The sequence below is a fragment of the Candoia aspera genome, chromosome 4 (assembly GCF_035149785.1).
Source record: "Candoia aspera isolate rCanAsp1 chromosome 4, rCanAsp1.hap2, whole genome shotgun sequence".
Taxonomy (NCBI): Eukaryota; Metazoa; Chordata; class Lepidosauria; order Squamata; family Boidae; genus Candoia; species Candoia aspera.
In genome coordinates this window covers 64,802,617-64,830,365 of record NC_086156.1, presented here as the reverse complement: position 1 = coordinate 64,830,365, position 27,749 = coordinate 64,802,617, and the positions used below count along the sequence as shown (strand labels likewise).

At 42.3% G+C, this 27,749-nt stretch overlaps 1 protein-coding gene across 2 annotated transcripts in view; it reads left to right on the top strand.

The window, feature by feature from the left end:
* Positions 1 to 21,773, top strand: part of FH (fumarate hydratase) — a 39,662-nt gene extending 17,889 nt beyond the window's left edge. For both annotated transcript variants that reach the window (XM_063300323.1, XM_063300324.1), the window contains exons 7-10: positions 8,417 to 8,620; positions 10,237 to 10,364; positions 17,226 to 17,379; positions 21,582 to 21,773. In XM_063300323.1, the coding sequence (XP_063156393.1) occupies positions 8,417 to 8,620; positions 10,237 to 10,364; positions 17,226 to 17,379; positions 21,582 to 21,724 (629 nt within the window). In that variant the 3' untranslated portion in view covers positions 21,725 to 21,773. The remainder of the gene's footprint in view (positions 1 to 8,416; positions 8,621 to 10,236; positions 10,365 to 17,225; positions 17,380 to 21,581) is intronic.
* Positions 21,774 to 27,749: the final 5,976 nt, after the last annotated feature.

The following is a 27,749-nucleotide window of genomic DNA, read 5'->3' as shown; positions in this document are numbered from 1 at the left end:
ATGGAAACCTCCTCCCAGGGGCAAGCAGGACTGGCCACTGGTTGTAACAAACCTTGAGGCTTTCCCACCTTACGTTTAGACATAGCACAAACAGAACAAGACGCCACATAATCCTTCACATCTTTGCGCAATGTGGGCCACCAAAACTGTCTGTGAACCAGGTGCAAAGTTTTTACAAAGCCAAAATGCCCAGCAACCTTATCATCGTGTGAACGGAGTAAAACTTCCTTTCGCGAGCTGTCAGGGACATAGAGACGGTTGGATTTCCAAGCGAATCCCTGGTCAAAAGTAACATTGTCTCTATTGGCTAGCAACCAAGTGTCAGTTTTTTGCTCCTTTAGAAACTTTTGTTGCAATTGAGATGAAATGGACAAGGTGCCTTGCGGAGCGGAATCACTGCCGGCAGGCTGCTGCGCACGGGCTTGGCTGCGGGTCACAGCCGGCATTCCCAGTTGTGGGACATGCGTACTGACCACCTCTGGCGCTGAGCTGGAGTCCTGGGGTTGCCTGGACAGCGCGTCTGCTAAAAAGTTCTTCTTCCCTGGGATAAACTTCAGTTTGAAGTTGAACCGGTTAAAGAACTGAGCCCAGCGGACTTGTTTAGGGCTCAGCTTGCGAGGGGTACTAAGGGCTTCCAAGTTCTTATGGTCAGTCCACACCTCAAATGGATGGTTAGCCCCTTCCAGCAAGTGGCGCCAAGAGTCCAAAGCCGCTTTGACTGCAAAAGCCTCCTTTTCCCACACATGCCAACGTCTCTCCGTCTCAGAGAATTTGCGGGACAGGTAGGCACATGGCTTTAAACAACTCGCCCCATCTGCTTGCAACAACAGGGCTCCAATAGAATAATCAGAGGCATCCACCTGAACAACAAAAGGCTTGTAGGGGTCAGGATGTTGTAAAATAGGCTCCTGTGTAAAAGACGCCTTCAGCTTATCGAACGCCGCCTGACAAGCTGGAGTCCATCTAAGCAGTGCGCCTGGGTTTTTTACCCGGCGGGTTTCTCCCACCCCCTTCGTCCGAAGCAAATCTGTCAGGGGCAAAGTTATTTCTGCGAACCCCTTTATGAACAACCTGTAGTAATTGCTGAACTTTGAAGTTGCCTGCGGGTGCGGGGTCTCTCCCATTCCAAGATGGCCTGGATTTTAGCAGGATCCATCTCTATGCCTTTATCTGAGATCCTGTACCCCAGATAATCAATTTGTGTTTGATGGAATGCACATTTGGACAGTTTGGCATACAACTCAGCTTTCCTTAGCTTGCGAAGCACCTGCTTAACCAACTGTACATGTTCTTCCAGAGTTTCAGTATAAATCAATACATCATCCAAGTAGACCAATACCCCTTTAAACAGATGTTCATGTAATACTTCATTGATCAATTGCATAAACACCCCAGGAGCCCCAGCCAAACCAAACGGTAAAACCTTATATTGAAAAGCTCCCAACGGGCAATTGAATGCCGTTTTCCATTCATCCCCCTCCTGGATCCTCACATGGTAATAGGCTTCCCTTAAATCCAGTTTCGAGAAGAAATTCCCCTTACCCAGACGTGATAACATATCTTTTATCAAAGGCAAGGGATATTTATTTGATATTGAGACTGCATTGAGCCCACGGAAATCGGTACAGAGTCTTAATGTCCCATCTTTCTTCGGGCGGAAGAGAACCGGTGCCCCCACTGGCGAGCTAGCTGGTTCAATGAACCCTCTTGCCAAGTTTTTGTCCACAAACTCCCGTAACAAAGTTAGCTCCTTCTGAGTCATTGAGTAAATCTTTGGCTTAGGCAATTGGGTGTTAGGCACCAGCTCAATGGCACAGTCAGTTTTCCGATGGGGAAGTTGATCCGCTTCTTTCTCCCCAAACACATCAGCAAATGCCTGGTATTCCTCCGGTAGACCCTCAAGAGGAGGGGTTGGGTACTGTGGAGTCGCAGCTGCTGCTACCCCCACCACCTCCTCTGGGGCTTCGTTTCCCTCTGGTGCTTGATAAAATCCGTCCCTAAAGGTTACAGTTCGATAGACCCAATTTATCTGAGGATTTTGTTGGACCAACCATGGGACACCCAAAACCACCAAAGGACCCCCCACCGGAGCCACTACAAATGACAACCCTTCCCGGTGGCTACCCGTTTGCAAGGCTACCAAACCGGTGAAATGCGTGACCGGTTTGCCCCCTGCCATGGATCCGTCCAATTGAGTGAAAGCTATGGGTCGTTGCAACGGAAAGGTGGGCAACTCCAAGGCAGCTACCACGTCGGGATGCATTAAGCACCGTGAGCACCCAGAATCGATCATCGCCCACACTTCTATCATCTTCGAGCGGGATCCCAACTTTACTTTCACAGTGAGAATGCGATAGTTGCCACTCACCGACACTGGCTCGCGCCCCTCCTCTACCACCTGCCCTGCGGCGCCCTTTAGAGCAGGTGGCTGGCGTTTCCCGCCGGCTGCAGCAATTCCGGTTCACCCTCGTCCCCGTAGAACGGCACACTTTCCAGCTCGCTGTCAGCCACTGCTGCTTTCATTTTCCTCGGCAGAGAGGGGGACTTTGCAGTCGACTTTCCCTGCCGGTCCTCGCCCTTCGCCCTCGGGCACGCCGCCGCGCGGTGCCCCTCCTTGCCGCAGCGCAGGCACTGCCCCTTCGCGTAACGGCGCTCCTTCTCCTCTTCCCACGAACGTTGTCCGGATCGTCCAGAGGAGCCCGAAGGGCGGGTGGGTTTTCCATCTCACCCCGACTTCGTCGCCCGTCTCTGCGCAAACACCTCGTGGGCGTGCTCAGCCTTTCCAGCGAGCTGGATCCACCCGTACAAGCTGTCAGGGTCATCTCGCCCCAGTGACCAGCGCAGCACTTCGGTGTTTAAACCATCCTTGAACAACTCTATTACAGTTGCCTGCGACCAATCTTCCACCTTCCCCGCTAGTGCTTTAAACTCCAGCGCGTAGTCAGCCACGGTTCTCGTTCTCTGCTTGAGTTCTTTCAGGCCATGCTTTGCCCACTCCTTCGCTAGTGGATCTTCGAAATGGTGCTGTAGGGCCCAGAGGAATTCGTCAAATTTCTCCAGTTCAGGGGCTTCCGACTGGCACATCTGTACATACCAGTCCGCTGCCGTCCCCTTAAGCTTGGTGGCAATGGTGATGATTTTCGCTTTTTCCGAGCGAAAAAGCGACCCCCACTCTTCCATGTACGCCTTGGCATTCGTCAGGAAGAACGAGAGTTTTGTCAGGTCTCCGTCGAACTTGACAGAGAAGTCCCTCAGTCCTCCGCCCGGCGGGCCGCACCCCCCCACTGGCGGTTCAGCTGCTTTGACAGCTCCCGGCCGCCTCCGCTCAGGGACGGGCGGCGACGCTAGTTCCACCCTGGGAGCCCATTCCCCCTCTCTCGGGCGATCTCCCCTTCTCCGTTCCGGGGACTGTGCCTGGGAGGAAGGAGTCGAATGCCGCTGGCTTGACCCCTCCCGCACCTCTTTCAGCGAACTCAGGTCCATGCTCATTTTCTGCAAAATGAGCTCCAGGGAGTCCATCTTCGACTCTAGCACCCGAATTCGGTCTGGAGTGGGGGAGTCCCCCCTCAGCGGCACCTGTACCACCGTTGGGGACAGCGGGTATCTCTGCCTCCAGGACGAGCCCCTCGCCTCCGAGAAGTCCCCATGACTGTCGTCCCAGGTGACCAGTTCGACCGGGGTTGTGACCGTGGCCTCTGGCGCGGTCTTCATGCCCGTAGCTTCGCCTTCAGACCCCGAACTCGCCTCCTCCCAGATCGCTGAGAGTTCTCCCAGGGGGGCTCTGTCAGGGCGTATCATGGTAGACTCGGGCTCTCCCTCACTCGACCCATCACTCTCCACGAGTAGCACATTTGGATCGGTCATCGCCAGCACTCTCCCTCGCAGGATCGGAAGAACCTGTCTTCCTGGATAGGGGCCAGCGGGATTTGAAGTTTTGGATTCTCAGCTTTATGTAATGGTTGCCTATCCCAAACACTCAGACTCACAAGGTAAAGGTAAAGGTAAAGGTTTCCCTTGACGTAAAGTCCAGTCGTGTCCGACTCTAGGGGGCGGTGCTCATCTCCGTTTCAAAGCCTTGGAGCCGGCGTTGTCATAGACACTTCCGGGTCATGTGGCCAGCATGACTCACGGAACGCCGTTACCTTCCCGCCGAAGCGGTACCAATTAATCTACTCACATTTGCATGTTTTCGAACTGCTTGGTGTGCAGAAGCTGGGACGAGCAACGGGAGCTCACCCCGCCGCGCGGTTTCGAACCGCCGACCTTCCGATCGACAGCTCAGCGGTTTAACCCGCAGCGCCACCGCGTCCCATCAGACTCACAAGAGGTTACTTAAATGAAATCTTATTAGGGAAATTATGGCAGATACAGAGAAAGCTGAGAATGACTAAAAGCGCGCCAAATACAAACTAAAAACCCTCGGCTCCAAACGTAATCCCTCCCCCCTACCAGCCATAGCAACCACCCCCCTCCCAGGTGCTGGTAACCATTTTCCACACATCCTGGGAAAGCAACCTTGAACACATGAGATAACCCAAACACATTCCAACCCAGCGGCTAGCAGATAACAACTCCCTGACGAGGAATCTTCCTCTCTCCCGAGATCAAACACGTATCAGGCAAATGACATGCGAAACGTTACGATGTACCAAGCACATTGAAACGGTGAACATGACAATTGTTCTAATTATAATGGTATAGGATTTCAGGAGTTGACAGTTGATCTGTTATGGCAGAGACAGACAGTGCTGAAGTTCCGCCTCAGATAAGGATTTCCCCAAGTATTTATGTCAGATTGGTTTGTAGATTCCTGGCTCCACTTTTTTCTCTATTTTATATAACTGCTCTAGTGCAGTTTTCCAGCACTTCTTCTGTCCTCCAGAATTTCTCAAAGATTTTAGTTGGTGCCTCAACAGTGGGCCAACCATTTCCTTGACTTTCCTCTTGTTCCACACATACCCAGAGAACCCTGTTGTTTTTTGCATTCATAACAATTCTGACCCCATCATTGCAAATTTGGGCTATTTCCCAATATTCTGTTTTTGTTATATGTCCCTCTTTCAATTTTTTAAAATTGTCTTTCTTGTTTATCAGTTTATCAGAGAGTTCTTGGTACAGTTACACTGGTCTCATATGATGTTCCTCCCCCCCTTTTTTTGGTACTATTTGTGTTTGGGCCTTAATTATCTCATTTTCAGAATTTCCCAACTCACCTGAACTACTTCTCCTGTCAGGATTAAATGCATGGAATCCTTCATATTTTTTTCCTTAATTTGTTGAAGGAAGCTTTCTTGAAGTCTATAACACTAATCTGGCTACCTTCAGTTCCCCTGTCTGCAATATAGTGAATTCTAGGATCACATGGTCATTCTCTCCCAAGGTTCCTACCAATTCCACTTTGACTATTTCTTTCCTGTTAGTAAGTATTAAGTCTGATCCTCTAGTTCCGTCCTCCATCTTTAGAACAATGAAGTTGTGTGCAAGGCGTGTCAAAAACTTGTTGGATCTCCCATTTGCCTCAGAGTTTGTTGTCCAAGTAGTTGAAATCCCCAGTCATAGTGGTGCGTTTCCTGGATATCCTGGCCACCTGGTTTGTGAAGATTTCATCTATATCTTTGGCTTGGATTGGATGGCCTGCAGTACACACCCACAACAACGTCATTTTTGTTTCTTTTCCCCTTAATATTCATTCAGACACTTTCAGCAGGGTTTTTATCCTTGGTGTTTTGAATTCCCTTATAGGTGTAGTGATTTTTACATATAATGCAACTCCATCTCTTCTTTTGTTTGGTTTGTTTCTTTTGAACAAATTATATCCTTCAAATTCTATATTCTAATCATGAGACCCATCCCACCAAGTTTCAATAATACCTACAATATCATGTTTCCTCTCCCATACTAGGACTTTAGGTTCTGCCTGCTTATTCCTTGTAATCTGTGTATATGAATCCTTTAGTATTGCCCTTCTTAACATTAGCTGCTGCATCTCCTGGTGTATTCTTGAATATCATTTCCTTCTTACTTCTTCCTTCCTTTACTGCCTTTGGTCTTCTGTTTTGGGTGTAGGTATAGGTAATGATCTCCTTTAGATGTAGTTTAAAGCCCTCCAGATAACTTTAGTTATATGTCTTCCAAAGACATTCTTTCCAGTCTTCGTAAAGTGCAGCCCATCTCTTGCCAGAAGTCCTTCCTATAGGTAATGAAGACCATGGTCCAGGAATCCAAAGTTTTCTCAGCAACACCATCCCTTGAGCCAGCGGTTCACCTCCATAATCTTCCATTTCTTCCTCGGGCCATGGCCATCAGTTGGAAGTATGGATGAAAACACTACCTGTGCTCTGAATTCTTTTGCCTTCCTGCCTAGCTCCTTACAGACTCTCAATCTTCTTTCCATGTGTCATTTATTCCAACATAAAACCAAAGAAAGGGATCATGGACTGTAGGTTTGATTAATTGGTCAGCCTCTCCATTGTGTCTTAGATCTTCACGCCTAGGAGACAACACACTTCCCTTCATAATCGTGTTTGGGCTGCAGATTGTTGACTATTCCTGTGAGCAGCAAGTCACTAATCACCACCACATGTTTTCTCCCCCCTTTTTTGGGGTAGTTATTGGTTTCCTTATCACCATGGTAGCCTGACCATCTCTCCTTCCTGTTCCTGGAACTCTGGAAGAAAACCCTTCTCTAGAAGTTTGTGACTCTTCCTCCAGGTGGTGTACCTGAAATTATTGCACAGTTCTACTGATAGGGACTTCTTCTGGTTCTCTTGGTCCCCCGAGTTACGTTCTGCCATACTACCTCCTCCAAGGCTCCTGTTTTCTCTGGAGTAATCTCTGTTGTTTTTTGAGATATCTTAGTGCCTTGTCCAGAAACTCCTCATCTTCCACCTCCTCATCTTCCACAATGAATTTGCCTTTGGTTCATTTGTATTTGGAGTCCTCCTCAGCTAGGAATGCAAACATGGTGCATACCTTGCATGTCATCATAGTATTTGCTTCCCTGTCCATGACTATGTGTCTCTCAAGAATTGGGCAGATTCAAACAACTGCTTCCTTTCTAGACTCTCCTGGAAAGGCAAAACTAAAAAAAGCCAGTCTCAAATATAACATGCTGGGATTGGAAGGCTATGGCATTATTTCTTCAACCTAAAATATTCCTGGAAGTAATATATCTAACAAGCCTTTTCATAACCAGTAGACTCCCCATCTAAAACCTTAAATCAGTGCTAAGAATCATAGCCAAGCCTCCCTTTGTTACTGAGGGCACCCTTTCTCAAAATCCTATTGTTCAAGATTATTTTTCTTGTGGTCATCATGTCAGGAGAACAATGAACTTAGTTAACTGAGAGTTTTGGTGTTCAAGCAGGGCCAGTTAAGCTCAAAGGTAAATCTGGCCTTTGGTAGAACCCAGGATTTACTATAGTAATTCTACCTTTTGGCCCTAACTTACTCCTCCAGAGAACAAAAAGCATATTCTAGATGCTTGCAGAGCCTTCATCCAGACATCAGTTTCTGTGTTGATTCCTATATGCATTATATGCAACACCTGCTTATTTGCTTTATCCAGATCCCTTTGGGACAAAGATGCAGTGTCCATCCTGATCTGCTTGGGGAAGGGATGATACAGCTTTGCTTACTCCTCCAGCAGCCTGCCAGATCAGGAAGGAATCCCAGCAAACACTGTTAGAGAAATGCCTCTATCAGGCACATTTTGGGAAAGAGCATACATAGAAGAGATCGGGGGGGGGGTAGTCACCTGAATTTTGGTTTTTACCTACTCTAAGCATTAAACGACTGATTCCTTCACATCTGTAGAAACTTGCTGGGGAACCAATTGGCCTAGTTATGATGTATTGTTCTTTTAGAACCCTAAGGTGAAAACCAGAAATTCTACATTTATCCATGAATTCCTGCTGTACTCAAACAAAGGAGATTAGCTAGGTCTGTTCTGGGCCAGTGAACATCCTGGGTTCCTGTCAAGTTTCTGTTATTCAAAGAATCTTCAAAATCCTCCAGTTCAGTTCGGTGTCAACAGATGGTCTCTCAGTATTACTGGAAGACCTATCTCCTCTAGAAGAAATGAAAATTATTTTCCTGGTCTCCATAGCTACAGTCTTCTTCAAATTAGCTAATTCACTTAAGTAAAATGAGAACACATGGAGGAGACACCAAAGGACCAAAATCTGCACTATTGGGAATAGTCTAGCTATTTCTGGTTTTCCAACTTTATTTTGTCCATGAGTTATTAGTCTGGGAGCCCCTAAAAATGGTGATAGTCAAATTTTACTTATGAATGTTCACTCAGGCTGATGTAAAATAGACTACACATACTAATCTTGTAAATAGTGTTTGAATTGTGTGTTAAACATAAGAATAGATGAATTCTAATAATATTTTACTTCATTATTTTCTTTAGATTTGCCCTTTGTTACAGCATCAAACAAATTTGAAGCCCTTGCAGCTCATGATGCCTTGGTTGAACTGAGTGGTGCAATGAATACTGTGGCTTGTAGCCTAATGAAGATAGCTAATGATATTCGTTTTCTCGGATCTGGACCACGATGTGGTCTAGGGGAACTTATCCTGCCTGAAAATGAACCTGGAAGTAGTATTATGCCAGGTAACCTTGCCAAGGTTTTATTGTTAACTTTGGGCTTAAAGATATTGAAGGACTGGCAGTGTGATAGATACTTTAGTTACTGTGTTTATTAATTACAACTTGACGTTAGTCCTGTATACATGTTAGCAATCATATTTTGTCAGTATATATAAAACTGAAATAAGTTGAAATGGAACTCACACAGAGTGATTACAATTTTATTTATTTATTATACTGATCACAAATTTATTTATTTATTTATTTATTTTTGGTGGTTGCATTTTTTAAAAATAATCTATTAATTATAGCAATTTCTTTTTTGCCTGCTCACTAGACTCTTGTTCCTAGATAGATTTTCTTAGCAATTTTGTGCTAAGTGGTTAAGAATGAGGAATAATATTAATGAGATTTAATAATTCTAAGAGATACAAGTTTAAATATATAGAACTATAGTAGTAGACATGCATTATTATGTCACATTTAATTTTATCTGTGTTTATTCACAGAAAGGATATAACTACCATAAATTACAAGGACTTTTTGCAAATTCTTGGATTCCAGATTACATATCAAATTATTATAAAAATTAATTTTTTTTTAATTCAGGTGTGAATGGAGTGAAAAAAATATGCTTTGCTTCTTTAAGCAAAGAATGCTTAACAGCATAGGAAAGAAAACCAATAAACAAGGCAGGCAGCAAGCTAAGTATAAACAGCTGAAGAGATGGTTCTCAAGGTCCTTGACACATTTCAGGCCCAAAATCCTTTTTGAAAGTACTACAGTTAAAAAATACACAAACAGTATGTTCAAAAAGACATCCTAGTTCTACTCAAACTTTCAACTCCTGTAAATATGTGACAAACTTTATGGAGCCATTAAAGAAAACTGTGTTATATGAATCAAATCCTCTTTCAAGAGCATGCTTTTCTTAACTTTCAAAACATTTTTTTAATTTCAAAAGGTCCCTAAAATTATTCCAAGTTCTGCTTTATAAATTAAAATACATTTAGATCTTTTGGGGGGAAAAAACCTCGCTGCACAATTTTTTGTAATATGTACTGCTCGGTAATTATTTTCAAATTAAACCCATAAACTTTACTTACCAAACAAAATTACCATTCTATTACTTGTTTGTGGCTTGGTTAAGTTACTACCAAAATAGGATCATCTGTTTTATTTCCAATACCCATGTTCTGCTTCTCAAGGGCAGTCAGCAGGGACTTGAAATGACTGTTTTGGATTCAAAATGTTTGTCACTTCATCAACCCAAGATTTTTTGTAACATTATCATCATCATCATCTAGATTTATATCCTGTCTTTAATCCAGGAAAACTCAAAGCAGTTTTAAAAAGGGGGTCTCCTTCATTCTATCCCACAGTAGTATGGTATAAGGAGATAGGACTCAGTGAAAGTGATTGGCCTGAAATCATTCAGTGAGTTTCCACAGCTAAGAATGGACTTGAAACTGGCTTTCCACAGTTCTAGTCCAACACGTAACCACCATACTACATTTTTCAGTAATGCTTTATTCATTCTTTGTTTGTCATAGTTTCCTTTGAGAACAAACAGAGCAAAATAAATGTTGTAATGTTTAACAGCAAATAAATTTCAGGAGTCTTTGTTTCCCTCCTCACAGGAAAAGTGAATCCTACTCAGTGTGAGGCCCTAACTATGGTGGCAGCGCAGGTGATGGGAAATCACGTTGCTGTTACAATAGGAGGCAGCAGCGGTCATTTTGAATTGAATGTCTTTAAGCCTATGATTGTAAGTTTGTTAAAGTTCTCTTTTTTTATTTGTTTAATTGTGTCTGATTCTTGAAGACTGCCTAGACAAGTCCCTGCAGTTTTCTTGGAAAGGTTTTTCAGAAGTGATTTGCCATTGTCTTCTTCCTAGGGCTGAGAGAGAGTGACTGGCCCAAGGTTACCCAGCTGGCTTTGTGCCTAAGGCAGGACTAGAACTCACGGTCTCCCGCTTTCTAGCCTGATGCTTGAACCACTGTATCAAACTGTTTAAACTCACAGCGAAGCTAACAATGGAACTCTGAGAAAGCCTCCTTGAAATCCTCCATGTTTCAGGCAGTAGATTATGCTGCCTCCTAGATACTTGACTAGTGGGAGTAGGAGTTAATGAGTTAATAGAAAATCTCCAAAAGTTGTTGACATACGAGAAAGTATCCTAACAAGCAGCTCCAGGGAAAGTGAACAGAAAGCTGAAGATTCAAAACAGCAGATTCAACGTGTTGGAAAATATTAAATCCTTCAAATTCAGTACAAAAATAATAACAGGGAGACAATTATTTATTCTCAGTCGTCCTAAATATCCAAATGGGAAAACAAGCCAAAGCTTTAAAAGATTTTTAAAAATTAATCCCCAAAATAACAACAAGCACCAAGAGAGATCGCTTCTCCTTGTTGTAAAAAGTCTCTCTTAGGGTACATAATTTAAAATATATATATAAATTGGGTGATTTAGAAATTTAGAAATGGGGTGGCTCGACCTAGTGTCCCTTAAAGGCTACAGCGCGGCTTGGAAATGATGTCCCTGGACTCCTGGCAGCTCTTACTCGATCAGTGCGAACGCTGTTTTTGTGATTCTCAGGCTACAAGTCATCCATTCCAGAGGGTGGATGGGATGATTCTGAGTGCTTTCTTTGTCCATGGAAGTGCTCTTAGGCTTCAGGAAAAAGCCTGCCTGTGCCCCTAAAAAAACCTGCCGCTGTCAATACTGTCTGCAGAGCTCATGGACTCTGTTCAGTTGGCCATGTCCCCACTGGAAGTCCCAAACTGGCTCTCAAAGTTATCATAATATAACCAAATGGTATACTTTCACTATTTTATAGAGACTAAGGAATTGTAACAATATTGGATAAATGAATTTGTGGGAGTCACCATCTATACATAAGCTCATTTCAATTTTTGGTCCTAAATTTGATTTCAGGTGTTACAGTGCACACATACACAGACAAACATGTTTGCCATAGAGTCACCAAGTGCAAGAAAAGCCCCAGTGATTGTACTGCTGTTTAGGATTTTTACCAAGTGGAGGAGAAGAATATCATCCTCCCCTCACTCCTGTGCCCTTTAAAGATTATTGGTTCCTCATTGCCTTTAACAGTGATGGTGCTATCTATTCAATTGTGTCAGATTATCAGCAATTCTATTTACCAGCTCTCCATGTTTTCCAATCTTGTACGGCTTCTTTTAGTTGTTTTATGCTCTGGCTGGTGTTGGCTTTGATGGTGTCTAGCCACCATGGTTTTTGGCAGCTTTGTTTCCTTTTACTGCTGACCATTCTGAGCATAACTGCTTTTTCCAGTGAGTTTGAACGCATGACATGGCCAAAATAAGTAAGGCAGAATTTTGTGATTTTGCCCACCAGCAATATGTCTGGTTTTATACACTTCAGTATTTGCTTGTTTGTCACCTTTGCTGACTAAGTAATGCACAGGAGCCTTCTCCAACACCACAGCTCAAATGAGTCAATTTTCTTCCTGTCTAGTTTTTTCATGGTCCAGCTTTTGCAACCATAGGTAGCTATGGGAAACACAATAGTGCAGACGAATCTGCATTTAGTTGCCAGGCTGATTCCCTTGCTTTTCCATACTCGATCCATGCTCATCATTGCTGTGTGACCCAATGCGATTCAACGCTTTATTTCTGGACTGCATTTACTGCTTTGATCAATCTGTGATCCTAGGAAAGTGAATTCTTGCACACATTCAATCTCTTCACCATCAATTGTTATTTTGACATTTCCATTCCTCGCAGTGGTCATGAGCTTGGTCTTTTTGATGTTCAGGAAGAGGCCAAATTCCTCACTTTCTTCTTTAATCCTTCTGAGCAAATGTTTCCTTCTTTTATTTCTGAGAGGAGAGTTGTGTTGTCAGCATACCAAAGATTGTTGATGTTCCTTCCTCCAATCTTTACTCCAATTTTTGCTTCTTAAATTCCAGCTTCCTCATGATCTCTTCGGCATACAGGTTGAATAAGAAAGGTGAAAGAATGCAACCTTGCCATACTCCTTTCTCTATCTTGAACCAATCAGTGTCTCCATATTGTGTCCACACAGTGGCTTCCTGATTTGTGTACAGCGACTGTACCAACATGACCAGATGTGTTGGCACCCCTATGTCTTCTAGGACTCTCCACAGCTTGTCAAGATAGACACAATTGAAGGCGCAAATGTAGATTTTTTTTTTATATTCTTGAGATTATTCTGTGATCCAGCGTAGATTTGCAATATGGTCACAAGTGCCACAACCCCTTCTGAAGTCAGGTTTAACATCTGGTAATTGCCTTTCAATGGTCGGCACCAGACAGTGTGATCACTGTATAATCTTAAGGAGAATCTTGCTAGTGTGAGGGATGAGGGCAATTGCCTTTTTTGGCAATGGAATGAACACTGATTGTTTCCAATCCTGTGGCCATGTGTTCTTTTCCCAAATTTTCTGGCGCAAGGCAGTGATGGTTGTGGGAGGTACAGACCTCAGCAATTCTGCAGGGATGTTGTTGTTTGTCAGTTGGCTCATTGCCCACATGTCTTCTTCCTGGAGGATGGCTGGTTCTATTTCTGCTACCCTTTCCTCCTCATCCTGAGAAGACTGGGTCTCTTTGTTGCTGGCATACAGCTCTTCTGTATATCCTCACCATCTTGACACCTTGTTGGTCAGACAGTTTTTACCTTTGCTTGTTTTTGATGAAGCTTTCATGAGCAGTAAATGGTGTTCAAATCCTTTTGACTTGCACAAATACATTTCTGGTGCATGTTCCTTCATGCAGTCCTCTTCTAGCTGCTTGCAACCCTGGTCCCAGTACTTTGTTGTCTTTCCTTCCTTGCTGCTCTTTGGAAATCCACATTCAGTCTCCTTGCTTCCTCCCATTTGCCTGCTGCTTTGGCTGCTTTTCTTTTCTTGGCCATTCTGATGGTTTCAACTGAGAGCCACTTGTGCTTTTTTTCTGGCAACTTGTATGATATGTGTTCAACTGCTGTTTCAATGATGATTGATTGAATGTCTTGCCACAGTTCATTGGGCATCATCTTAGCAGTATCCAGCAGCTTAAATCTATTACTTACCTCAATTACATATGTGGAAGGGATTTTGGTGATGTCAAAACTCTTTGGTGGTGCTCTCTTTTTGATGTTGCATAATTTGACTCTGATCTTAGCCATCAACAATCATGATCTGAACTGCAGTCGGCATCCAGATATGTCTTGGCAGCGAACTGGACCATTGATGGCTGCATAGGACATATTCAATCTGATTACGGTGTAGTTTATTTGGTGAGGTCCAAGTGTATAAGTGATGCTTGTGCTGTTTGAACCAGGTAGTCATGATTCAAAAACTATTTTCATGGCAAATTTGAACCAAACGATCACCTGCTTCATTCCTCTCCCCAAGTCCAAAGCTGCCAGTGATGCCTGTTTCTGCTTGGCTGCCAACTTTTGCATTGAAATCACCCAGTGTGTAAAAGATGTCTTTTTTGGACATTTGCTTCAGAGTTTTTTCAATGCTGGCATAGAAACCCTCTATTTCAAGCTCTGTTGCATCAGTCATTGGGGCATAGACTTGGACAACTGTGATTCTGAGGGGCTTGGCATAAACTTGGATCATAATGAACTCATTAACCATCAAGAAGTTTTCCACTGCTTGGGCAAGTTTCTTGCTTGTGATAAATGCCACTCCATTTGTTTTCCTGGTGTCATGTCCTGAGTAACAGATAGTGAATTCCTTAGATTGGAAATAGTCATATATCCAGTATAGTGCACTGACACCAGTGAGGTAGATTTTCAACCTGGCCATCCCCTGTTTGATGATACAGTTTACCCTGGCTCATTCCTTGGACATTCCACATTGCTATCTGATGTGTCTTTGTGCAGCGCAGACCCTTGCTTTCACCAATGGCTGAATCAGCAGCTGGGATCCCTGCTGGATTTGCCCCAGGCACATCATTAATGCTTTGCCTACTCACTGCAGGTCCTTGGTCTTCCCCAGTAGCTTGTTGGGTACCTTCTTGCCTAGGAGTCCTATCATTGTGCATCATACCTGATTCATTTGAGAGTCTTTAGCAGTAAGAAGTCTATAATTTTAGTTAAGGCAGGGGGGAACCTCACTGCTTTTCTCTCCCTCTTAGTGATCCATGTTCAGTTTGTTGGCTTTCTTTTGCAGGCTTATGTTTGTTCCATGCCTTATAGGAATAACAACTACACAGCCATTACAAGTTTCATCAGCAGTAATCTGACTTCGTTGGGTGCTCTAAGGCAGCTTTTCTCAATTTTTTGACCCTGGAGGAACCCTTGAATATTTTTCAGGCCTCGGGGAACCGCTGCACATTGAGCCTCAAATATAGGCCACCAATTACAAAATTATTGTATTTGTTTCATGTATAGGCCTGTACATACAGTCAGGACCAGATTACTGGAACAAGGATAACTGCTTTGGCATTTGGCCTCTGTATACCACCACGTTGAAGTTGAAAGGAAACACACCCAGCTTGGAGCAAAGTCACGGCTTTCAGCTGTAATTCAAGGGGTTTGACAAAAGTGGAGCCCTAACCATTCAGGAAGTACAGTCAGTGGCATAGACACACACCCATCATTGGTGGCTCATAAGTAATGGAATGAATGGCTGACAAGCAGCTGCATGGCCAGGTGTGGCCTGTTTCCTGGGTACCCCATGACCAATCAAGCAGATAAAAGGCCTGGAGGTGGTTCGAGTGTTACATTTGCATTTGCTAGCTGTTTGCTGGAACTCTCAACATGAGGTACAAAGAGGTGTCCATGCAATAAAGGAGGCCATCATTAGGCTGAGAAAACGAAATAAACCCAGCAGAGAGAGAGCAAAAACATTGGGAGTGGCCAATACAACAGTCTGGAGCATCCTGAAGAAGAAGGCATTAACTGGCAAGCTCAGCAACAGCAAAAGGCCTGGAAGACCACGGAAGACAACTAAAGTGGATGACTGCAGAATTCTGCTCATGGTGAAGAGGAACCCTTTCACAACATCTAGCCAGATCAAGAACACTCTGGAGGAAGTAGGCATGTCATTGTCAACATCTACAGTTAAGAGACAGCTTTATGAATGTAAATACAGAGGCTTCACAATAAGCTGCAAACCACTGGTAACGCTCAAGAACAGAAAGGCCAGATTAGACTTTGCCAGCAAACACCTAAAAAAGCCTGCCCAGTTCTGGAATAAGATTCTTTGGACTGATGAAACTAAGATTAACTTGCACCAGAATTATGGGAAGAGAAAAGTATGGAGAAGGAAAGGAACAACTCATGATCCAGAGCATACCTCATCATCTGTCAAACATGGTGGAGGCAGTGTTATGGCATGGGCATGTATGGCTGCCAATGGAACCGGGTCACTGGTGTTTATTGATGACCTGACTGCTGATCAAAGCAGCAGGATGAATTCTGAAGTGTATAGGGCTATACTTTCTGCTCAGATTCAGCCAAATGTTGCTAAACTGATAGGACACCGCTTCATGTTGGAGACGGATAATGACCCAAAACATGCAGCAAAACCTACCCAAGAGTTTCTCAAGGCAAAGAAGTGGGATGTTCTTCAATGGCCAAGTCAGTCACCTGATCTTAACCCAATAGAGCATGCTTTTCACTTACTGAAGACAAGACTGAAGGCAGAAAGACCCACAAACCAGCAGCAGCTAAAGGCAGCTGCAGTAAAGGCCTGGCAAAGCATCTCGAGGGAGGAAACTCAGCATTTTGGTCATGTCCATGGGTTCCAGACTTCAGGCAGTCATTGACCGCAAAGGATTTTCATCCAGGTATTAAAGGCGATCCTTACATTTGTAATGGTGTTGGTTTGTTCCATTACTTATGAGCCACCAACGATGGGTGTGTGTATGCCACTGGTTATACTTCCTGAATGGTTAGTGCCCCACTTTTGTCAGACCCCTTGAGTTACAGCTGAAAGTCCTGACTTCGCTCCCATCTGGGTGTGTTTCCTTTCAACTTCAACGTGGTTTACAGAGGCCAAATGCCAAAACAGTTATCCTTGTTCCAATATTTCTGGTCCTGACTGTATGCATTAACAGTGTTCTTAAACTAAACATAAAGAATGAAACTTAACTCTTTAATGTGAATTTCCCCAAATTTGAAATAATGTTTTAAATAAATCATGATCTCCCAGGGAACTCCTATTGACCTCTCACGGAACCCTGGGGTTCCACGGAACCTTGGTTGAGAAACCCTGGTCTAAGGACATTATGACCTAGTTCGCAGTCAGTGCAACTGTTACCATTTAAAAAAAATTTCTAAGAAAGTTATGGAGCCTGTTTGTGGCCTAGAGATGCACTTAAAAATGCAGATAATGTGAGAAGTTGACAGTACCCAATTTCCATCTTTTAGAATTAAAAGAATTATTTTTAAATATAAGCTTATAGAGGATTTAGTGGAACCTCCTTCCGTATAGGTGTGAACAACAAAAAAAGCCTAAAAGCAAATCTGAAAATACTGTTTTCTTTTGGTCCTGTTGTTTTATCATATAAATATTAATCTTTGATGTTCTGTTGCAACTGTGGTAAGACTATTATTAGACAGTCAATGTAGCAGTCAGTCTAAACAGCAAGCTTTTTGTCAAATAATTATTTTTAATTTATTTAGATTAGAAACGTGCTACACTCCGCACATCTCCTAGGAGATGCCTGTGTCTCTTTCACTGAAAATTGTGTGATTGGAATACAAGCCAACACAGAGAGGATAAACAAGTTAATGAATGAGTCATTGATGTTGGTGACTGCCCTTAATCCTTACATTGGTAAGTATCTAGTAAGTGTTTTGAATACATGTGCTAAAAACATAGGCATTTGAAAAATATGCTTGAGCATATTTTCAGAGACATAGAATAATACATTAAGTTTGTTTTTATAAATGGTTGAAGAGTTACTGTGCAAGTGGAAAATAGAAAGATACCATACAAAATGGCAAGATTAAGACGGCATAAACATATTGTGCCTCAGAAAGTGTTAAGAATGCCACTGTGGCATCTTTATACTTTCAATCTGGCATGCAAATAAAGAAGAGGAGAAACAGACTATCAAGCTATAGGATGTGTGAATCCATATAGTATCATTTTTTATTGAGAAAGAAAGGCCTTCTTTATTTACTATAATTATTTATATGCTGCTTTCAGGATAACAGTTCTCCTAGAGTATCTGTAAGCAATATAAAAATAAAATTAACAGTATTGAAAACCATAATATAGTTGCAGCATTCTCCTCACAGGCAGTTGCTGGTAATTGCTGGGGGGCATGGGGAGAGAAGAAATGATAGAATCAGAGTTCAGAGGTCATCTAGTCCATCAACTTGTGCAGGAGGAATCCAGCTACGTAGGTTTCTATGCTTCTTCCTTTCTTCCAATTATACTGCTCAACTGAGGAATTTATTTTTATTTCTTATGTACCAGCATGGCTTTCTTTTGAGTGTGTATGTGTGTGTGTGTGTACACGTATGTGCATGTATGTGCCTTGAAAACTGCTGCATTTAACTGTTACTTGTGAAAACTACCAGCAGAAACAGATTTTTATTAGGTAACAGCATACAATTCGGATTCAACTAACTTTTTTTGCCTAGTGATTATCTAAAATTAATATACAGTTTTACTAATGTAAAGGTTGCTGGTCATGTTTATTTCTAATTTTGATCTCTGTATTGAAGAGGTGGAACAAATAAAAGGAAAAAAAATGTAGTTAGTATTTATCACATTAGGACTAGGTTACAGTGTTAGATGAAGTATGGAAGTGGTTTACTGACATGCCAGTTAGGTTCTCTCTTTTACAGAAGTAATATTAGGTTTCACCAAGGTCTCTTGTAAAGGTTGCTAAGAAGAAGAAACAAGCAACATTATTGCTCCCCATTTTTGGAAATGCAAAATTTGTTTTGATTCTTAATGAAGTGTAATATCCCTTGATAGGTGGAAAGTTTACTCAATCTTCATATTAAGAAAACTGGTGGTAACAAAAAAGTTTTCTAGGTAAAAACAGCTGATAGAAGTCAAATAAAGTAAAAAAAAATTGAATTTATAACTATTTTATCTGATGAAAAGTTAATGGATAATCAGAAAATCAGAAGCTTTTTAAATAAAATATTATATCTTCAACTGGCCTTTGCAGAGTTGCCCACTGATATACCATTCAAGGCTGATACACCGTCAGGACCAGAAATATTGGAACAAGGATAACTGTTTTGGCATTTGGCCTCTGAACACCACCACGTTGAAGTTGAAAGGAAACACACCCAGATGGGAGCGAAGTCAGGACTTAGCTGTAACTCAAGGGGTCTGACAACAGTGGGGAACTAACCATTCAGGAAGTACAGCCGGTGGCATACACACACATACCCATCATTGGTGGCTCATAAGTAATGGAACAAATGGCTGACAAGCAGCTGCATGGCCAGGTATGGCCTGTTTCCTGGGTACCCCATGACCAATCAAGCAGATAAAAGGCCTGGAGGTGGTTCGAGTGTTACATTTGCATTTGCTAGCTGTTCACTGGAACTCTCAACATGAGGTACAAAGTAGGTGTCCATGCATGTGAAGGAGGCCATCATTAGGCTGAGAAAACAAAATAAACCCAGCAGAGAGAGAGCAAAAACATTGGGAGTGGCCAATACTACAATTTGGAACATCCTGAAAAAGAAGGCATTAACTGGCAAGCTTAGCAACAGTAAAAGGCTTGGAAGACCACGGAAGACAGCTAAAGTGGATGACTGCAGAATTCTGCTCATGGCGAAGAGGAACCCTTTCACAAAGTCAAGAATGTTCTTGAGGAAGTAGGCATTGTGGCAGAGTGCTTGAAAGCACTCTGGCCCAAGAGATCAGAAAAAACACACACCAGGGATTTCTATAAAAATAAATGTATTTACAGAAAGCAAAACATAAGCAAGTTCTCATATCCATAGGTGGATAGGCTCAAAAAGCTTTACAAGCTCATATTTTACAAGCTCATACACAGGCACGTGTGCTCTGAGTAGGAACAAGCCGCCGCCGCCGCCGCCGCTGCTGCGCTTAAACAGAAACTAAAAACTTTCTGGTGGCAAGCTTCCCCCCAGGCAAATCAGCTGCTTTACTTTATATGGTCATCTTTTTCACACCCCAGCCTGAGGATACTTAAGTCTGACCTTCTCACCCTGCCAGAGTGATCTGTTACCATAGTAACTTAGTGGCTTGGTCCGTGCAAACAACCAAATGCCAACAGGCATGTCATTGTCAACATCTACAGTCAAGAGACAGCTTTATGAATATAAATACAGAGGCATCACAACAAGCTGCAAACCACTGGTAACGCTCAAGAACAGAAAGGCTTTGGAAACACCTAAAGAAGCCTGCCCAGTTTTGGAATAAGATTCTTTGGACTGATGAAACCAAGATTAACTTGCACCAGAATGATGGGAAGAGAAAAGTATGGAGAAGGAAAGGAACAACTCATGATCCAGAGCATACCTCATCAACTGTCAAACATGGTGGAGGCAGTGTTATGGCATGGGCATGTATGGCTGCCAATGGAACCGGGTCACTGGTGTTTATTGATGACCTGACTGCTGATCAAAGCAGCAGGATGAATTCTGAAGTGTATAGGGCTATACTTTCTGCTCAGATTCAGCCAAATGTTGCCAAACTGATAGGACACCGCTTCATGTTGGAGACGGATAATGACCCAAAACATACAGCAAAACCTACCCAAGAGTTTCTCAAGGCAAAGAAGTGGGATGTTCTTCAATGGCCAAGTCAGTCACCTGATCTTAACCCAATAGAGCATGCTTTTCACTTACTGAAGACAAGACTGAAGACAGAAAGACCCACAAACCAGCAGCAGCTAAAGGCAGCTGCAGTAAAGGCCTGGCAAAGCATCTCGAGGGAGGAAACTCAGCATTTTGGTCATGTCCATGGGTTCCAGACTTCAGGCAGTCATTGACTGCAAAGGATTTTCATCCAGGTATTAAAGGCGATCCTTACATTTGTAATGGTGTTGGTTTGTTCCATTACTTATGAGCCACCAACGATGGGTGTGTGTATGCCACTGGTTATACTTCCTGAATGGTTAGTGCCCCACTTTTGTCAGACCCGTTGAGTTACAGCTGAAAGTCCTGACTTTGCTCCCATCTGGGTGTGTTTCCTTTCAACTTCAACGTGGTGGTGTACAGAGGCCAAATGCCAAAACAGTTATCCTTGTTCCAATATTTCTGGTCCTGACTGTTGATGGAGTTTGTAAAGGTTAATAAAAGAACTCCAAGCAGCTAACAGCAATCATGAAGAGTAGAAGCGTGAACCAAAAAAGGGAACTTGCACATTAAGCTTAATTATGTTCAGAAATAAATTCAGTCTTCACACTGTAGTTAGATGAAGAAAAGAGAGCTTCCTTTTATTCAGTAGATCTGGATACAAGTAGGTTCATAGTAGAAAGCAGTTAATCATCATTGGTTCTTGGAAGCAGAGGATGGTTGGGGGAGGGCTGCATTCCTGCAGCAGCTCCTGCTTGCATGTGTGCCAGAAGGGTAATGGAGACTGTTAATCCCCAAGCCCGAGGAGGAGGAGGAAGAGGAAGTTAGGTGGCCCACGTGACATCCCACAAGCACAATAGAGATGTGATTTGCTAGAGCAACCGCCTTATGCTTACGAGACAATGCTGAGTTGATCCCTGATAATTCCAACAACAGTAACCTTTGAGTCAAAAAATAGTGATAGTCACTGGTCTAAGATTATCAACATTAGATTTCCACTGGAAATAGCCCACTTAAATTATTGGTCTTCAGTATGCAATATTGATACATCCTGCAACTTTCACTATCCTGGTTCAGTTCATTGATTGCTACTCGCATGACTAGTATCCATTTGTCTGCACTGAGTTCTTTTGATAGTACAATTTCAAGTTGGTTGCCATATGGTGACTTGTCACTTAAGTTGTTTCTTAGTCGTCCAAAATACAGGCTCAATCTTAAACATTTTTTTATTTTTATTAGGCTATGACAAAGCAGCCAAGATTGCCAAAACTGCACATAAAGAAGGGATGACATTAAAAGAAGCTGCTATCAAACTTGGATTTCTTACAGCCGAACAATTTGATCAGTGGGTAAAGCCAGAAAATATGTTGGGTCCTAAGTGATGTTAGTATATGTGATAAAACAGAAAAAATAAATTATATAAACAAAGCATTTTGTTGTCCAAAACCTGTTTATGATTTTGTTTGTATTCATAAAACTAACACTAATATGCTACTATATTAGTAGTATGCTAATATGCTACTATATGCTAATACGCTATTATAACACCACTAATATGCTACTAAAAAAAATGCAAGTATTTTTACCAGATGAAGCTGTTCTGAAAGGTCCATGGCTAGTTTTCTCTCATTTTCAGATAGATAGATTGGAACCAAGACACAGAACAAGAACAATTTTTTTCAAATCAAACTGTTCCATTCTGACAGTAGACAGTGTTTATATTAAGGAATGAATATTTCTCATTAAAGTAAATGTTTTATGCTTGTTTTTAAAAGGATGTGCTTGCAAACCCTTTTATTACATTTTGTAGATATTTTAATTTTTGAAGATGAATCAAAAAGAGTGATAAAATATTCAATAAAATAAATATTTTCTTAAGAAATAGCTATTCGTTATTTTGGTTTGGTTTATATTACTCTATTATGATAATCTATCAGTTAAGATAAATAAAGTGATGTGTTGTAATTTTTGTTCAAGTCATGTATTGAAGCTGTATTCTTTAAAATATGTATGTATGTATTAGTAAGACTTGCTGCTTCCATCATATGACTGTAAGCAGTTTACATGATCCAATCCAGTTCAATACAATGCAAACATAACCAAATATAAAATATATAATCAAATCAACACATCTGTAAACATCTAAATAATCCAGTACTTGCAACACAGCAGTTTCTTCTCCCTTACTAGCTAAAACATCCTTATAATTAAAACCCTCTGCTCCTTCAATTCCCAAAGTCTTCCCCAAATGCAACTGGTATACCAGGTGGAGCAGAGCAAAGCCTCTCTTAGGACTTCCACCTGCTCTTCTAGCAGAAGCCATGAGTTCAGGAGCCCCATAATAAAATATTGCATAACCATTAACAGTTACAGCTTGTAGTATCGTGTTTACAAAATTTAGCAATTTTTAGGGATATAGAATTGTCTTTGTTGTCTAATAGGTAGCATAAGTAAAATAAGTCAGAATGAGAGGTGTGGACATCAACTGCAAACTGAAGTCTTTGTAGAACTGGCAGTATAACAAAACATAGACTGTAGTTTCTATTGCAGCTGCACCACAGGGGCACCATCGTTCACCATCCATTCAATACAGGATTTTCCTGTATTTCTCTTCCAGCACTGTGGCGGAGAAAGCATTAAAACAAGCCAAGGATAAAACTCTTCTGAATTTTGAAAAGGTGATCTTGTTCAAATAATTAGCCAATTTGTATTTTGTAAATTGGTTGTTAATAAATACATCACTGGGAGAAGCTGCATAATCCAATTGACCTTCTATATTTAGAATCCTTTATTCCAAAACTGAGTTGGCTTGTTCTAACCCCATTGGCAAAAGAGTGTCCCAAGGATAGGCATAGAAGTGTGATTTCCTGGAAATGGCTTTTTCCCAGATGGAGTTGTAATTATCTATTATAATTAAAGGAGCCAGTGTAAATAATTTCAGCCCAGAGTTAAAGATGATAATCCAAAGATGGAGAAAGACAATTTCAGATGGAGTCAGGCTAATGTATCACTAGAAAACAGGCTATTTCATGAATTTGTTGTGCTAGTATTGGGAATAGGCAGCTTTCTGTCAAGTTTGTGTGTAAGTTACCAGATGGAGGAACATGCTTAGCTTAGTAAGAAGATAATACTGGTGGCAGTGATATCACTATGAAGGAAGAACAAGCCAAGCCAAGCCAAGGAGGAAGAAAGATAGTTTACTTTGGAAATGAGCACCAAAGGAAAGAAGCGACTGAGAAATAGCCCAGAGAGTATTCAACAATGGAAAAAAAGCGGGGAAACAACAAAAAATTGTGTCCTTTCTACTATACCATGATACAGAGTTGTAACTATCCCTTTATTTAAGAACAAGCTTGCTACCTGTCATTAGGCAAAAACAACAGATAAATTCACACAGGCATTTCATGAGTTGTTGAATAATCAACTTGAGATTTGATTAATAAAACAACTCAGGTACATGAATGTTGCACAGATATAGCATGTAGAATGCATTCAGAGATATCCTTGCTGTGATTACAGAACTCTGGGCAGCTCACAACAACAGTAAAACCAGTAACTATAAAACAATCATAAAACAAAATGATCAAACAAAAACTGTGCCTTAATCCCTTAGGATGCCCCACATCATACTCCAATTACCCTCATTCCATCCTATCCTATCCTATCCTATCCTATCCTATCCCAGCGCCTCAGTAAAAAGCCAGATCTCAATGGCCTTCCAAAAGGCTAAAAGGGTGGGGGTCTGCTGGAGGGAGGGTGTTCCATAAAGTAGGGGCAGTCGCAGAAAAGGCATTCTTCCAAGGGCCTACTAGGTGGCAGGATGTAGAACTTGCCTACCCTATCCAATCCTAGTGGGATGATATTCTTAGGAAGAGTTGGTCCCACAAATAATCAGGTCCTGTTCCATGTGCGGCTTTAAAGATGATAACCAGCACCTTGAATTGCACCTGGAGGGAAACTGAGAGCCAGTGCAGCTTGCACAATAGAGATGTAATATGGGCAAACCTATGAACACCCAATACTGTGCTGCTGCATTCTGGACCAGTTGTAACTTCTGAGTGGTCTGCAAGGGCAGACTAATGTAAAGCTCACTGTAGTAATCCAAACAGTGACTAAGATGTGAGTGACCATGAGCAAGGCCTCCCAGTCCAGGAAAGGGTGCAATTGGTACACAAGATGGATCTGTGCAAAGGCCACCCTAGTCACAGCTGCCACCACATCAAGCAGGAGCTGTGAGTCCAAGAGGACCCCCAAATTATGCACCAGCTCAGTTCAGAGGAGTGCATATGACAAGTCACAAGGCCCTGGGGGGCCAAAAACCCTGAGCCATTCCATTTTGCCAAGGTTGAGCCAAAGTCGGTTCATCCCCATCCAGAGTTCTGTAATCACAGCAAGGATAACTCTGAATCCATTCTACATGCTATATCTGTGCAACATTCATGTACCTGAGTTGTTTTATTAATCAAATCTCAAGTTGATTAATCCAACAACTCATCTGTAGTTCAGATCACGAACTTCTTACTGCACAATTTAGGATCAGACTAAAGAGATTACGGAAGACCCACAGATCAGCTAGATATGAGCTCACTAATATTCCTAAGGAATATGCAGTAGAGGTGGAGAATAGATTGAAGGGACTGGATTTAGTAGATAGGGTCCCGGAAGAAATATGGACAGAAGTTCACAACATTGTTCAGGAGGCGGCAACAAAATACATCCCAAAGAAAGAGAAAACCAAGAAGGCAAAATGGCTGTCTGCTGAGACACTAGAAGTAGCCCAAGAAAGAAGGAAAGCAAAAGGCAACAGTGATAGGGGGAGATATGCCCAATTAAATGCAAAATTCCAGAGGTTAGCCAGAACAGACAAGGAATTATTTTTAAACAAGCAATGTGCAGAAGTGGAAGAAGACAATAGAACAGGAAGGACAAGAGACCTCTTCCAGAAAATTAGAAACATTGGAGGTAAATTCCAGGCAAAAATGGGCATGATCAAAAACAAAGATGGCAAGGACCTAACAGAAGAAGAAGAGATCAAGAAAAGGTGGCAAGAATACACAGAAGACCTGTATAGGAAGGATAACAATATTGGGGATAGCTTTGACGGTGTGGTCAGTGAGCTACAGCCAGACATCCTGAAGAGTGAGGTTGAATGGGCCTTGAGAAGCATTAATAACATAGCAGGAGACATTGGTATCCCAGCTGAAATGTTCAAAATCTTGCAAGGCGATGCTGTCAAGGTAATGCATGCTATATGCCAGCAAATTTGGAAAACACAGGAATGGCCATCAGATTGGAAAAAATCAATTTATATCCCCATACCAAAAAAGGGAAATACTAAAGAATGTTCAAACTATCGAACAGTGGCACTCATTTCACATGGCAGTAAGGTAATGCTCAAGATCCTGCAAGGTAGACTTCAGCAATTCATGGAGCGAAAATTGCCAGATGTACAAGCTGGGTTTAGAAAAGGCAGAGGAACTAGGGACCAAATTACCAATATCTGCTGGATAATGGAAAAAGCCAGGGAGTTTCAGAAAAACATCTATTTCTGTTTTATTGACTATTCTAAAGCCTTTGACTGTGTGGACTATAACAAATTGTGGCAAGTTCTTAGCGTTATGGGGATACCAAGTCGTCTTGTCTGCCTCCTGAGGAATCTGTATAACCACCAAGTAGCAACAGTAAGAACAGACCACGGAACAACAGACTGGTTTAAGATTGGGAAAGGAGTACGGCAGGGCTGTATACTCTCACCCTATCTATTCAACTTGTACGCAGAACACATCATGCAACATGCTGGGCTTGAGGAATCCAAGGCTGGGGTTAAAATCGCTGGAAGAAACATTAACAATCTCAGATATGCAGATGATACCACTTTGATGGCTGAAAGCGAAGAGGAACTGAGGAGCCTTATGATGAAGGTGAAAGAAGAAAGTGCAAAAGCTGGCTTGCAGCTAAACCTAAAAAAAACCAAGATTATGGCAACCAGCTTGATTGGTAACTGGCAAATAGAGGGAGAAAACGTAGAGGCAATGAATGACTTTGTATTTCTAGGCGCAAAGATTACTGCAGATGCTGCCTGCAGTCAGGAAATCAGAAGACGTTTAATCCTTGGGAGAAGAGCAATGACAAATCTCGATAAAATAGTTAAGAGCAGAGACATCACACTGACAACTAAGCTCCGCATAGTTAAAGCAATGGTATTCCCAGTAGTAACATATGGCTGCGAGAGCTGGACCATAAGGAAGGCTGAGAGAAGGAAGATCGATGCTTTTGAACTGTGGTGTTGGAGGAAAATTCTGAGAGTGCCTTGGACTGCACGAAGATCAAACCAGTCCATCCTCCAGGAAATAAAGCCAGACTGCTCGCTTGAGGGAATGATATCAAAGGCAAAACTGAAATCCTTTGGCCACATAATGAGAAGACAGGACACCCTGAAGAAGATGCTGATGCTAGGGAGAGTGGAAGGCAAAAGGAAGAGGGGTCAAGGACAAGATGGATGGATGACATTCTAGAGGTGACGGATTCATCCCTGGGGGAGCTGGGGGTGTTGACAACCAACACGAAGCTCTGGTGTGGGCTGGTCCATGAAGTCACGAAGAGTCGGAAGCGACTGAACGAATAAACAACAATAGTTGTACATCCAAATTTCCAGAAATGGTGGCTGATGCAAACCAAGGAACCAGAATTGATCACTTTGCCATAGATGCAACTTTCCTTAGTGAGGTTTGGATTGTTACACCATGCTTCTCTACCAAGGGGGCAGGGACAAGATTAAATTAATCCACCATCTGGAGGTTAATGGTCTTGCTGCACTCCAGGCAGTCTGTTTGAGGTTTTTTTCAAATCTGGTCAACTCTCTTATCAGTGGCCTGGTTGAGACATAGAATAACCATTTCCTGGGCACTCAGTAATGTACTCCTAAGCAAGTCTTGTCTTATGCTGGAGCCTGTAGCATTCTATTGTATGTGGATCAGTTGTGAGTGATGAAATGTGAACACAAGTGGCTTGAGCAATTATGGTATTGGACCAAGGCAAATTCATCATAAGACCTAGACCACAAAAGTCAGGGAGGAGAAAAGGCAGATGATTTTCTCTCTAGTTGTATCCACAAAGAGCCATCAAAAGGAGCTTGCTGGGACTGTCAAATAGATGACCAAACCTCCAGTGGGTCTATAAGATATCTGGATATTGTCTGGGCTTTGAGTAGTATGGTAAAGACCACCCAGGATTTGCTAGGCTTACTTGTTGCCACTTGGAGTGATGCCATACCAAAGTTATCCACTGCAGTGTCTATTCATGTATCTCTGAATGTTTCTTTGCAAATTCCTTGAGGAAGTGGATCTGTTCACATCACTGCTTTTATACTGGATCCTTGTCCAGATTGCCTTATATGTGCCTCTAAGT